This window comes from Mytilus trossulus, chromosome 1 (genome assembly GCF_036588685.1).
Source record: "Mytilus trossulus isolate FHL-02 chromosome 1, PNRI_Mtr1.1.1.hap1, whole genome shotgun sequence".
Classification (NCBI taxonomy): domain Eukaryota; kingdom Metazoa; phylum Mollusca; class Bivalvia; order Mytilida; family Mytilidae; genus Mytilus; species Mytilus trossulus.
Window position 1 is genome coordinate 963,561 of NC_086373.1, and position 15,357 is coordinate 978,917.

The following is a 15,357-nucleotide window of genomic DNA, read 5'->3' on the forward strand; positions in this document are numbered from 1 at the left end:
TAGTGACATCTTCATTAGTTATTATTATATAAACCCCTCCAAAGAAACGTTAATTACATTTAAGATAAATGTCTACAATGACCATATTCACCACAATTAAATCAACAGGAAAAGAAAAGACACCACTAGGTTAAAGTCCTAATCCAATTGATGACTTGTGTGAAATTTATGTTTTCCTTCTTAGCTCTAAAATCAATACTGGAAGAGATTATTTGCTGTAATGGCAGAGCAAAGTTATTTACTCTTCAGGAAAAAAAGAATTATTTTCTGTCTAGTTTGACTGTAATTGTTTCCTTTGCTTAGTCTCACTCTTACAGTTTTCAATCAGATTGAAGACTTTAATTTAATTGTTTTCATCATGATTCCATTAAATAGATTCTTGATTGTATTTCCACTTAATTAGCAGTGACTTTAAGATGTTCTACTTCTTTTCTGACTAAATCAATGGTTAAAGTCACTAGAAGAAACAAACTCCACTGAAATATATGTAAGACTAAGGTTTTAGAGATACATTTTTTTCACAGACTTTCATACAATTGTACATGCATGTTGTTTTGGAGGTCTTCAATGATGAATAAATAAACTATGTTGCTGGTAGTTCAAAATCTAACTATAAGTTTGAATAGAATTTAACTCTACCAAGATTGAGGCCTTTATGAAATTATGTATGTAAAACTGATTTGTGCTCACTAGTTCCTCTCTACATTGATGTTGTGAGTTTGATGAATTCCTGCTCTTGTTAGGTATAGCCGCATACTCAACTTTATCTTTATTAACTTAGGGATTGATGTTTTTCCCAACCAAACTTCAGTTCTCTGCAGACTCTTTGGCTTTCTCCACCAATAAAAACTGGCTGCCATTATAGCCAGATATGCTAACAAATGGTGTAAAACACAATCAATCAATCAATCGACAGATTAATGCAGTGTCTGTAAAGTAACAATTCTCACACAGATTAATGCAGTGTCTGTAACAATTCTCACTTAGTGGTGGTAACTATTTATCAATCAATCGACAGATTAATGCAGTGTCTGTAAAGTAACAATTCTCACTTAGTGGTGGTAACTATTTATCAATCAATCGACAGATTAATGCAGTGTCTGTAAAGTAACAATTCTCACTTAGTGGTGGTAACTATTTATCAATCAATCGACAGATTAATGCAGTGTCTGTAAAGTAACAATTCTCACTTAGTGGTGGTAACTATTTATCAATCAATCGACAGATTAATGCAGTATCTGTAAAGTAACAATTCTCACTTAGTGGTGGTAACTATTTATCAATCAATCGACAGATTAATGCAGTGTCTGTAAAGTAACAATTCTCACTTAGTGGTGGTAACTATTTATCAATCAATCGACAGATTAATGCAGTATCTGTAAAGTAACAATTCTCACTTAGTGGTGGTAACTATTTTAGACTAAGTATGAATTATTACCTTTGAGTTTAATATTTCCTGTGATATTTTACAATAAATGTGTTCATGCATATTTAGTTTTTTGGAAAGATTTCAAATGTTGTAGGAGGTACTATTAATAGAGTTTCACTACAGACTTTAACTCTATCCATGACATTATTATCAGTTACCGGTATATATAATTATGTAATGCTATGATCAATAATCAACTCGTGGATTGCCAATGTTTTATGATTAATCGGGGTAGCTCAATTATTCCTCAGTTATTTGGAAAGAATTCTAAAATGATCTGCCATCAGCTTCTTATAAGGAGACTTTGATTGTTAAATCACATAATAATATCATATGCTGAGGATGAAAAATAGGAAGAATCTTACTACTGGCAAAACAATCTGTTTCTTACTTAATTATATGAGATAGATATATGTTAGACCATAGAAGAATTACAGCCACCTCAGTAGTGTTTAGGTGACATGCCCCTCCAGAGTTTGGGTCAATCCCTGGCCTGGTCAAGCCAAAGACCAACAAAGACTGAAAAGCTGTAGTTGCTCAGATTCTTCATTGAGTACACAGAATTTAGGAGTCAGAGTTAGAAATGAAAGACTCTTTATGAGGAACGTTGGCCTGAACTTGATTTTGAAGTATTTATCCTTCCTTTGGAGTTATGAGCTTTGTCTGCATCTTAATAGATTTTGGGGTATAAGCAACTCTCCCCAGGAGTGATTTACCTCCACCTGGAGTTATTACAATCTCTCTGCCTGTAGTTATTACAATCTCTCTGCTGTAGTAATTCCAATCTCTGCTGTAGTTATTCCAATCTCTCTGCTGTAGTTATTCCAATCTCTCTGCTGTAGTTATTCCAATCTCTCTGCTGTAGTTATTCCAATCTCTCTGCTGTAGTTATTCCAATCTCTCTGCTGTAGTTATTCCAATCTCTCTGCTGTAGTTATTCCAATCTCTCTGCTGTAGTTATTCAGATCTCTCTGCTGTAGTTATTCCAATCTCTCTGCTGTAGTTATTCCATCTTCCCTTGGAGTTACGATGTTTGTCTGCATCTTTGTAGTTATTCCATCTTTCCTTGGAGTTACGATGTTTGTCTACATCTTTGTAGTTATTCCACCTTCCCTTGGAGTTACGATGTTTGTCTGCATCTTTGTAGTTATTCCACCTTCCTCTGGAGTTACGATGTTTGTCTGCATCTTTGTAGTTATTCCACCTTCCCTTGGAGTTACGATGTTTGTCTGCATCTTTGTAGTTATTCCACCTTCCCTTGGAGTTACGATGTTTGTCTGCATCTTTGTAGTTATTCCACCTTCCCTTGGAGTTACGATGTTTATCTGCATCTTTGTAGTTATTCCACCTTCCTCTGGAGTTACGATGTTTGTCTGCATCTTGATCACCAAGTACTTGTTTGTTATTCATCCTTCATCCTTATTTATCTTAATGATTATGAATATTTGTCTTATTGACCTTTACATGACCTTTACATGACAGCACCTTTTGTTTACAGTTGACGATTGGTTTCAGTGCTGTGTTGGCTCACACTTATTATCTAGTCTATCAATATTCCCTGGGGTCACATCCAAACGTTTTTTATTTAAGCAGCAGAATTGGTTTCCTACGATTATTTTAAATCTGACATTTCAAATTTGTTGTTAATTGTGTACTTTTGTGACTTTTCCTTTAAATGGTAAACAGTATGATTAGTAATGTGTCAATACGGTTTATGTAAGATTTACTACATCATAAACTTCACAGCATGTCTAAATCTACTAATGTAGCTCGTCAACTCAGGCTTATATCATCAGTCATAAAAACATATTGCAATATTCCTGTGAATATTAAAGACAAATCAGATTCTTTTCCAAAGTAGAATATTGTCAATACTCTCCGATTGGTAGGCTTGTCAGTAATCAAATGAAGATTAACTTTAGCTTTATTGCTTTTTATAATCTTATTTATTGATAAATTTAAAAGGTCTAAACAAAATTAAGAGATAAATGGCTAAGGATACAATCCTTCTCCTTTAATTCAGACAACCAACATGGCTGCAATCATTAAAACTGAACATCAGGATAAGGCAGCAATATTGATTGCTTTCTATGCATTTACACAGATTTTTTAAACCCAAATTACCTACAAAGATTATCTAGCTATATATATATATGAAACCTTTCTCATTATTGTGTTTGGGGAACATGCTTTTTAACCTTAGTATGTTCCTTACCTATCAAACTTTCATTATAGTGTTTGGGGAACATTTTCTTCAACCTAAGAATGTTCCTGAGATATCAAACTTTCATTATAGTGTTCGGGGAACATTTTCTTCAACCTAAGTATGTTCCTAAGCTATCAAACTTTCATAATAGTGTTCGGGGAACATGTTCTACAACCTTAGTATGTTCCTAAGCTATCAAACTTTCATTATAGTGTTTGGGGAACATGTTCTACAACCTTAGTATGTTCCTAAGCTATCAAACTTTCATTATAGTGTTCGGGGAACATTTTCTTCAACCTAAGTATGTTCATAAGCTATCAAACTTTCATTATAGTGTTGGGAACATTTTCTACAACCTTAGTATGTTCCTAAGCTATCAAACTTTCATTATAGTGTTTGGGGAACATGTTCTACAACCTTAGTATGTTCCTAAGCTATCAAACTTTCATTATAGTGTTTGGGGAACATGTTCTACAACCTTAGTATGTTCCTGAGCTATCAACCTTTCATTATAGTGTTTGGAGAACATGTTCTTCAACCTTTCATTATAGTGTTTGGAGAACATGTTCTTCAACCTTTAGTATGTTCCTTAGCAATCAATCTTTCATAATTGTCCAAAAGGAACATTTTCATTTGCCTGTACCAAGAAAGGAGCCTAGTCATTAGTTGTAATAAGACATAATTGCAAGAAAGGTGTAGAGGGTAGATCTTTGTATGTTTCTCTTCAATTTTAAACAACTTTTATAGACTATGTGTATCTTTTGGTTATTGTTGTACTTGGGTTGCTGTCTCATTGGCAATTGTACTTGTTTTGCCTTAAATGATAAGAATAATGAGACTACTGATATATAAGTTCCCAATTATTTATATGTCAATTCTGGGTCAAGATTCACACAATTCCAAACAAAGGTATGGTTATATGTTGACATCATACACTACTTTGGTAATAAGAACAATAATTAAACATGATTGTCATAGTAATGCTTGGATCTCCTTCTCCTTGATTATATAGGGTATGTGATAAAATAGGATGAATTTTGAGGGGAATGAAAACATCATTATTGTATACTTTGAAATAAATTAATTCATTTCTATCTTCTGATATCCAATCTCCAATGAAACAATATAATATTTCAACTTAACATAAAAACCATAGAATTTGTAATTTTATCAAAAAAGAAACTGGTAGATAATTGAGTGTAGAGATTATCAATACACACACAGTCTGCTTTAACAGACACACCAGATGATCTTATGAATGGAGGAAAAACTGAAATTATTGTGTTACTTGGTTTCCATAGTAACTGATTATAAAAGTGTATCAATATATTACTGTGATTATTGTGTTATGGCTTACATCCAGATAAAGGTTTGGTTGTACTTCGATAGGGACATCATGGATCTCATTAGCTAATAAAAAAAACTAGGCTTTATGTAAAATATGCCCACAAGAGAAAGGTTCTGTTATTTTTTGGATGTGACATGTTTTATTTAGAGAACATCATTGATGTCCTAGTTGTTGATAGAGAAATATTTTACATGCTGGTTACCAATGTTCAGACTTTCTTACTAAAACCCCTGTGTGGAGCCCCTTGATTGCTGTTCAGTATACCAATATAGGTACTCTCTCTCTTAGATGTAAATTGAATGATATGTGACAATTATATTTTCTCCTACTCATCAAACTTCAATGATGCTGTAGACAGCCACTTCACCACAAAATAGATTGATATTAAGTCTGTATATAACAAACCAAAGATATCAATAGTTTAGGAGGGGGGTCTTCAATACTTTGACATTATTTTAGGGTGATTTTAGCATTATAGATGCAGGATATCAAATCAGAAGCAATTAAAATTGAGAATGGAAATGGGGAATGTGTCAAAGAGACAACAACCCGACCATAGAAAAAAAAACCAGCAGAATATATATATATCTTTGTGTATTTACATGCATGTATTGACATCTTTGTGTAAATTATTGTTAGAAAGACACTCAAGTTAAATATTGGTTATATAGGTTACCTTATATCCTTCTTGATTGAGCAATACTATAAATGTAAAACATTTCAAATAGAACTAACTGCTTCATTTGTATTCAAAACATAAAGGAAAACAAATTTGATTTGACCCTTATTTCACAGTTCACGGAACTTTATAAACCCTTTATAGGTCTATGTACAGCCTTCAACACAGAGCCTAAGGGCGAGCTATAAAGGGCCCCAAAATGACTAGTATAAGTAGTCACTCTATATAAAAAACTAGGAGCGAAAATCACGTATGAACCACATCAACAAACAACCACCACTGAACAACAGGTTCCTGACTTAGGACAGGTGAAACAAATGCAGCATGTCCAATTGTTTTAACAGGCGCCAACCTCATATCCTGAAACATAAATAATTTTAAAAGAAATATGGTTAATATATATATATATACTGAATTGGGGAATTTTGTCCAAAAAAACATGTTTTCCCAAAACATGAAAATGTGAAACTTTACCAGCTGTAAGCTGGATATGTGTCTTTGGTGGACACATATTCTTGTTTTATTTTTTTTTAATATTGTTAATTGTATTTTTCTTTATAATTTCAGGAGCACGTAGAATATATTTTCCTTGTAATATTCACATTAGAAGCCATAATGAAGATAATAGCATATGGTTTTGCATTACATTCTGGTGCATACCTACGGAATGGCTGGAACATTCTAGATTTTATTATTGTAGTTATAGGGTAAGTAAGGGAGATAATCTGACAATAAATGTTTATTTGTTACGCTTCTGCCACTTTTGCATACAATAATGTGATGCTTTCTTGTGGACAATTAATTGTATGTCTTGTCAACATTTCTAACAAATCTTTTTTCTAACTTTTTTCATCTAAAGATGCAAACTATATAAAATATTTTATGAATTCTTTGTATTATTAACTCTCTATTTATTCTTGCCTTATCCAATCATATAATTATTTGAATTCGGTAATAAGCAGGCAATGAGTAGTATTAAAGGGTTGTTCACTGTGGAATCTTTTATTTTGGTGGGTTCCAATTTTATTGAATTGATGAATACTTACTTTTTTTTTTTAATATTTAATTTTGTGGCTTTATTTAAGTGTACATTATAACATTCCTTTGAAAAACTTGTAATTTGTTGAACATTTAAATTAGTGGTTCCATAAGAACTCATGAAATCAACAAAGATTAGCCTCCTACGAGTACTAATGAATCCACAGTATATTCTAAGACTAATGAATCCACAGTATATTCTAAGAGTACTAAGGAATTCACAGTATATGCATTTTTACATGAAAATCAATCATTTCAAAGCAAAATATAACATTTAGTCATATGACAGTGTATCATAAAATACATAAAATACATAAACAAATAAGTTAATGAAAAAATTATTAAAAACTCTTTTGCTTAATATGGTGGCCATTCATAAAATGGCCTTATTATTTAATGTTTTTGTAATTATTGTTTTAAAAAATAAATAAATCAACCTTCTTTTATCTGTAATAAATAGCAATGCTTTAGCACATACATTGATGCTTCAGGTTCACATGGCGAAGATGGCAACATTACGTTAAATCCTGGCATTATCACTTATTACATACTGTTAAAACAGAAAATTCTCTTACGTATATCTTCAAATTTTTTTAAAATGTTTTCCTATAATGGTTTAGCCTAAATTAAACAAAATCATCTATTTTCTAGTGTGAACTTTATTTATTTACTATTTGAATTTGTTGCAATGGTTTTAGTTGGGGGCAACATTTTTTAAAGTTGATTCTTGAACATGAAAAAATTAATTTCCCATTTAGATACATGTACATGTTTTTTAAATAAAATTCTTCTTCTATTTTGAAAGTTAAAACATAAAATGTTGACAATATTATTAGGGCTGGTGTTTTAACAGTGTGTGATATAAGGATTTATTATCATGTTGATAAAATTAGTACTAAATCCAAACTATATTTTATTAGTCTTTTCACGGTAGTTATAATGTGAGTACAATATATGATTATTTGAGCATGCCATAAGTCATCGTAATTTTGTCGACTTCCCTGGCGCTTTTATCATTGTCGTGTAAAAGCTGTGAAACAGTTGTAAAGAGTCAGTGGATTTCCCTATAGTTTATATAGACACATATAGCCTATAGGACACACATGTTTGTTGATACACTAGTAAAGCACTCACTTATAGTCACCTGACAGTTCTGACAAATTGTCAATAGTCTTTGCTTCAAAATATTTGATTATACTTTTTTTCAATTTTATACAAAACTTTTAGCGCTGTAATTTATTTAATGTGAAAGAATTAGTAAGTTGATTAGGTCATTTGCGTCCATGCAATAGAATCCCCAACATCAGACCGTCACTTATTGATGAAATAGATTATGTTGTACGCAGAGTGTTGTTATTGTAGAGTAGAGTTTTCTGCAGTGTTTTGTTATGTATTGCTGTTAAATGAACGTAAATATGATAAAATTTTATGCTATTGATATAGTCTATTGAAATTTTACAAAACCATGTATAGTTGTAGCTCAGTTTCATGCATAAAATAATTGTATTGTTTCAGTTTTGAGTCAATACACTTATTACATATGATATTATTGAAAATGAGCATTGATCCACAAAACTAATAGCAAAAAAACCATCAGTAGAAATTATGTAATAATTATGTAATATTGTACTGTATTATCACCAGGGTAGGTATAGACATTGGGCAAATACTGTATACTTTTATTCAAACTGAAAAGCAAAATCATACAACTTCAGACTTTTAACATATTTCTTTGAAGGAATTCTTTTATCAAAAGAACTTTCCTGATGTTTAAACAGTGAATTATAATACCCCATGCAGACCATTTATATTGTAAAATAGACAATAAAAACCTGCACCATATTTATAAAATGTGGTATGATTACCATTAAGACAACACTCCACCAACCAACAAATAGTGTAGAATTCAGGAACTATAGGTCAACACCAACATGCAACCTTCAACATTGAGTTAAACACCCATACTGCTAAGTCTATTAGATAAATGACCAATAAATTGACCAAATGAAATGGATGCAAAATTTGGCTTTAAAGGCAGACATATGTTTGATTGGTTCATCTTCTCAAGAAGAACATCACATCACATGGAAGATGTCACAAATTTTTGGTAACAAAATTGTTCAATTTTGAAGAAAAAAACTTTTTATGTTTCTTTTAAAGTGACATTTGTGGGTGTTTACATTTATTTAAAACCAATGTGATTACTTGGTAGTCAGTAAGTTGTCATTATGATGTTTTGTGTCCTAATCATTCATTAGAAAAAATGGTAAATAAGTGGGGATTCTTTTACTGGACCTAGAAATTGATGTTTATATAAAAGACATTACATATACTGTATCCTAATGTTATTTCACAGAACCAGTTGATAATTGTAATGTAATGTGTACTTTCTGTTTACCACAGTGTTAGATATAGATGATACCCTGGATGTGTTTTTGTCTCTATATTGTATACAATTATATATTTTTTAGTTTTATATGTGTAATTTGATTTTTGTTGACAATCATCACAAAGACCACCAGGGTTTTATATACTGTATTTAAAGCATTGTTTCTCAGGGTCAGCAATCTAAACAAAATATCTTGTGTCTCAAAACAGGAGTATATAACTCATATAAAGTACCTTGGTTGGTAGATATCAAAGCTAGATCACATTTTGTGGAATCAGGTTGAAGTGAAGACCCTTTATCAATACTTTGTTTACAAGGATCTTACAGAGCTCAATTCTACTTTCTGTTTGATGCATCATGTCTACAAATCAATTTTTTGCCTCTAAATTCAGAACAACAACTGATCCATGGAATTATAAAATGGTTTTTAGAACCCAAAGGATGAAAGAACCCCAAAATATTATTTTTAGAACACAAATAAAAACATGGTAGATCCCTAAGACCAAAGCATTAATGCAGGGTCTGTTTTTTAATCAGATTCAGTTTTGAGTGATGCTATTCAGAAACTTTTGTGATGTTTTTATTATTGCCAAAAAAAATGAGATATAGTATGCTTTACAAAAATCAAAACTTCAGGTTTAGCCAGCAATTTTTGGATGCAGAATTCCCTGATGTTGCACTAATAAATCTCTCAATTTTGTCCACAAAAATGTTATTTCCAAAAGCTGGCAAACATTTCTAAATTTACAGTACTTACTGACTGCGGGTCTTACAACAACTGATGAACAGTTCAAGTGAACTGACGTCACCTCACTTAATAACACAGGCCATATATGTTGTAAAATCATGTGATACTTATAGATCAAATGTCACAATCAGGATAAACGGAGTGACATGACTACTAGCAAAACATTCATATACATGTATACTAAAAGTCCATCTGACTGAACATTCAGAGAAATATGCTATTGATTATTACTGTTTTTTATTTCAGTATATTTAGTTTTGTATTTAAAGAATTAGACCTTAAGGGTTTTGACGTGAAAGCCCTACGAGCGTTTAGGGTGTTACGACCTTTACGTTTGGTATCAAGGGCACCTAGTAAGTAGGCATGCCAGGACAGTTGTTAACCTGCTTGTTTTGCGTCATTAATCCTGATTAAAACAGTGATGATCAAACATGGAAAAAATATTATTTGCTTATAAGAGTGATGACTAACATATAAGAAGAACTTAAATAAAGAGCTTTATTTACTGGAAAATTCACTCAACAAAATATCTTTTAGGAAATCTATGAACATTTTTTCGGTGAATACCAATTAATATAAAAAAAAGATTTCATTAAATATATAAATTAAAAGAACTTGGACACGCTTTCTGCAGCAAATGATATGTTTTTCATGAATATGGAAATTACCAAATTTATACCAGTTAAAAATTTGATTTAGCAATAACACAGGTTTGCATGTTGGTACTATATATATTTTATTTCAGTATAACTTAAATGACTAACATGTGTTTTATAAAATATATATTGTGGTGTGCATGTTATACTAATTGAGTGGACTGGTTTTCTTGCAGTATAATTAGCACTGTTTTCTCCACACTGAACTTCAATAACTTTGATGTAAAGGCCTTGCGGGCATTCAGGGTATTACGACCATTAAGACTTGTTTCTGGTGTTCCCAGTAAGTACATATAGGTGTTGTTCATCACTGTTGTCACCTTTTTGTTTCATTGTTAGAAATGTTTTTGTATTTTTAATTTGCATTTACTTTTTAATGTATTACTATTTAGCTCACCTGGTCCAAGGGTCTGAGTATCAGCTAGTCTCATCAGCTTGAATCCCTTGTCTATAGTTGTCTATCCACTTTTACAATAAAGTAAAATGACAATTTTAATAATCCTTTGTGTGTTTTTTTGGCTATGATAGTGACAACTATAACCGATGGAGAGAAACTTAAATAGAATAGTAAAATATATCATGGATACATGTTCTACGAATAATTCAACATAGCAAGACAACTCTTTTTAGGATGTATTGCCCTTAAATGAAGATTCTTAACATTTTAATGTTTGGGGCAATAATTTGAACCTATGATAGGAAGAGAGAAATTTTAAAAAAACCTTTCATGAAGTAAAAATGCTAAGACAGCAAGACAAAATTAACAATTAAGTCAAAGGGGAAGTAATCATTTTACTACTCCTTATATGAGTTATTGCACTTGATTGACAATTATTTGTCATTGGTTGTTGTCTGGAAAACTATAAATGATGGATGAAATTATCAGTTGGCACACAAATTTCCATTCAGCACATATTTTCTTGTTGTTTATGCAAATATTCCAGATAATTGGGCAATGTAACTGGCTCCTTGAAGCCTCTAGTTTGCATATATTTTCACTGGTTTTAGGTAAGGTTGATATACAATGTATCCCATCATAAGATAAGTCTGTTGGTGGTTTTTATGGGGTTCAGTTTTCAACAAATTATTTGATATTTCCTTTTTAAAAGAAAGTTTGTCTAAGGAAATTGGGCTTCTTGTAAAATTAAAGGAAAGAAGTAAAATGATTTATAATACAATAAGTAAGACAATGATTAGGTTAGACTGTCTGCTGTTTCATGTCCAGTCTCAATCAATAACTGTTCCCTTTAAATACAGTTTTGTCTTTGTCCTTGATTTAGTATCACAAGACAATATTTTCTCAGTTCATTGTTTTTATTTTCTCAAATTTTTAATCGATGAACAATGGATGATGATAAAGTACAAATTATAACCTTTTCTACAAAAGATATTTATTTTTCTCAACTTTTATAACATGATATCAGAATAAATGAAACATGTGTAACCTACATCACAGCACATAACCTTACATCATAACAGTTGATTTAAAAAAAAAAAAAAAACTGTTATTTCTTTCAGGACAAGTAACCTGTAACTGCATTTATATGAGGCAAATTTCTATTTTCATGTTTCTTATAGAAGGGAAAAAACTAAAACCTTCACATTTGAAAACTAAGAATGTTTAAATTCCAGATATTTTTATACCATACCTGGTAGTTGACTCTTTTTTTACATAATTAAGGCTGTTAGTTTTCTCGTTTGAATTGTTTTACATTGTCTTATCGGGGCCTTTTATAGCTGACTATGCGGTATGGGCTTTGCTCATTGTTGAAGGCCGTATGGTGACCTATAGTTGTAAAATGTTTGTGTGATTTTGGTCTTTTGTGGATAGTTGTCTCATTGGCAATCATACCACATCTTCTTTTTTATATCTTGGGAGAAATAAAGTTTTACTGTGATCCAAAATTATAGTTTAGAATTTTAAAATCAATCAAAAAATGTACCAGTAGAAATTATCTTAGACTTACTCAGGACAATAGTACCTGCCTTGTCTGTACAAGTATTTGACCATTCCGTCTAGAATATTTAATTGTGTTGATGCCTTTTTACATGTTTCACATATTTTACTGTGAAAGTTTGAGTCAGTGTATCTCAATGCTAAGCATTGTCTTTCATTCCTGTTCAAGTTGAATGTCAACGCTATGTTTGTTTGGGTCCAGGATAGTATATCTTGATGAAGTTTGAGACACATGACATTTAATAAGAAAAGTAATATTAATCAGCAGGTGCACATGTTTTAAAAATCCGTTATATAATATATTTACCTGTTCATTAAGTATAGATATCAAAGAAAATACTTCTACCTGAAAGGATAAAATAAAATACTTATTTAAATTTGATTTTCAAAATCTTGCTTTTCAAGAAACAAAAGTATGTTATATATTTCCCTAAAGATGCAAAGCTTGTTTATGCTGGTTTTAATTTAAATTGAAAAAAAATTACCACGAATTTAGTTGAAAAATTTGCAGACCTTTTTTTCTGGTGATCAAATACTATTTGAACTATGCATCTCACATTTGGCTCATTTTTCTAACTTTACACATTTCCTATGATTCTTGCTGGTATTGGTGCAAATAAAAATTCGAATGATTTTGGTTATACTTACATACATATTCTGCTTATGATTGATGAAACAATGAAAAAGGGTGGATTCAGTGTTAAAAATAGGTGTAACTAACTATGAAATTCCCCATACATAATCATATTCATATGGTCCCACTGGGGTTTACAAATACAGTTGTTCATAATTCTTATCGATCACATGACATGTTTTGACGAAGACTGACAAATAAATTAATACCTTGATATGACCATGAGGGACGTAGAACTTTATCGTGTGCGGCTATTGACAGAAGTAATGCATTGTGGGACATGTCAGGTTAGAATAAAGTGAATATGACACCCAGTTGTCTGGTACAGTGGCATATATAGATTTATGTAAGACACATAATAACTGACAGATTGATATCACTAGGGTGTCCAAGTACAGGAAAGGAATTGTACTAGCTGAAAGAAAAACAAAGAAAGGAAAAAATTACAAGGTCAAATCAACCATTTAATATATGCTTGTATAGTTACATGGCATTAAATTAAACAAATACCATTTTATAGACGACTGATTTCAAATGAACAGTGGGAAAATGGGAAAGTGTAGGATGTTTTGTTAACTGGAAAGTTCTGAACTGAATTATTTTTCTGGTCTTTGGTTAAATTTACTATAGATAAAGCTAAAAACTGGAAAATTCAATTTCTAACTAATAGGTACTTTTTCATTTAGACATGTTAAAGGTCCACTAATGTTTAAGACCAACTTTCACATCTACTTGTAATGTTTCACTTCTGAATTTTCTCACGAAAATTACTTGACCAATCAAAATTGGATTGCAAAAAGACTTGGCCGATCAGAATTTGTATTGTCTGTATTCAGTCTTCTTTCAAAGTGCCTATCCCTTAAGTTATGAAAGCTTATGAGTTTTTACTGACTTGACTTAAGTGACAAAAAGAAACATTTCAGAGATCCACTCAACTTGTGTCACTACACATGTTATTTCAGAGAAATTAAAGTTATATTGCATGTTGTTGGAATTTTCAGATTTTATTTTTAGCCTGTGCTTTTTTTTATTTATACCATTAATCCAGTTTTTTGGAATAACTATTTATTGTGGTGTTGGTATATAAATAACATACCTGATTTTAATGATAGTAATTACAGGTATGGTATATAAATAACATACCTGATTTTAATGATAGTAATTACAGGCATGGTATATAAATAACATACCTGATTTTAATGATAGTAATTACAGGTATGGTACAGGTGTGAATTGCATATTGATCATCATTTTATATTCATCTACAATACTGGAATTTTCTCCAATTGCTTTTTAATGAAGATGAATTGATTGCCTACTATCATGTGTTATAACTCTTTGACTATTGACCTTCACCTACTATCATGTGTTATAACTCTTTGACTATTGACCTTCAAGGTTCTTTACAAATGAAGGTTTACTTTGAATATTATCTAACAGTGTTGTCCAGCAAAGTTCTGAAGGAAAACATCTATGTGTTTATAACTTTTTATGCCTGACCTAGGATAGTAGAGGGGCATTATGATTTCTGGTCTGTACGTCCGTTCTTCCTGAATCAGATTAAAGTTTTTGGTCAAGTTAGTTTATGATGAAATTGAAGTTCAATCAACTTGAAAATTAGTACACATGTTCCTTATGATTTGATTTTTCTAAATTTAATGCCAAATAAGAGTTTTGACCCCAATTTCAGGTCCACTGAACATAGAAAATGATAGTGCGAGTGGGGCGTCTGTGTACTGGAGACACATTCTTGTTTGAACTACTATGTTGAGAGTAAATGATAATAATGTATCTTCAAGTCATTCAAATAAAAGTTCTGCCATTATTGAATCACTCAGGTTGAAAATCCTGATTCTGGTGATTTAACCTTTGGGCCCACTCTCATCCAGTTCGTTTATTTTGATTATTCAGCATTTAAACTTAATTATATTTGAATTTTCTGATAGCTTTGTTATTTTGTATATTTGTATGCTACTGTTACATATATTTTATCTTGTTTTTCAGGTTTACAAGTAGTTTTAAATTCAATTGTGAGAGCTATGGTGCCTTTACTTCATATAGCCCTTTTGGTGATCTTTGTAATTATTATATATGCCATTATTGGGTTAGAACTCTTCTCAGGAACATTGCACAAGACCTGTTATAAAAGGGATTCAGGTAAGTCAAGAAACAATAAACATTTAATGGTTTATAAATAACTGAAGGTAACTCTGTCCTCAATCAGTAAGGGAAAATCTTAATAGTAAGCAGTGGGATAAACATCAATGAGACGG

The 15,357-nt window shown here is 31.3% G+C and overlaps 1 protein-coding gene across 16 annotated transcripts in view; it reads left to right on the forward strand.

Moving 5' to 3' along the window:
* The window catches only part of LOC134711978 (muscle calcium channel subunit alpha-1-like), a 140,248-nt gene that overhangs the window by 58,382 nt on the left and 66,509 nt on the right, over positions 1-15,357 (forward strand). For 14 of the 16 annotated variants that reach the window (XM_063573157.1, XM_063573167.1, XM_063573046.1 and 11 more), the window contains exons 4-6: positions 6,230-6,369; positions 10,084-10,190; positions 15,089-15,241. In XM_063573157.1, coding sequence (XP_063429227.1) covers positions 6,230-6,369; positions 10,084-10,190; positions 15,089-15,241 — 400 coding nt within the window. Of the gene's footprint in view, positions 1-6,229; positions 6,370-10,083; positions 10,191-10,669; positions 10,777-15,088; positions 15,242-15,357 lie in introns of all 16 variants that reach the window. The other 2 variants (XM_063573176.1, XM_063573055.1) reach the window with 1 other exon arrangement.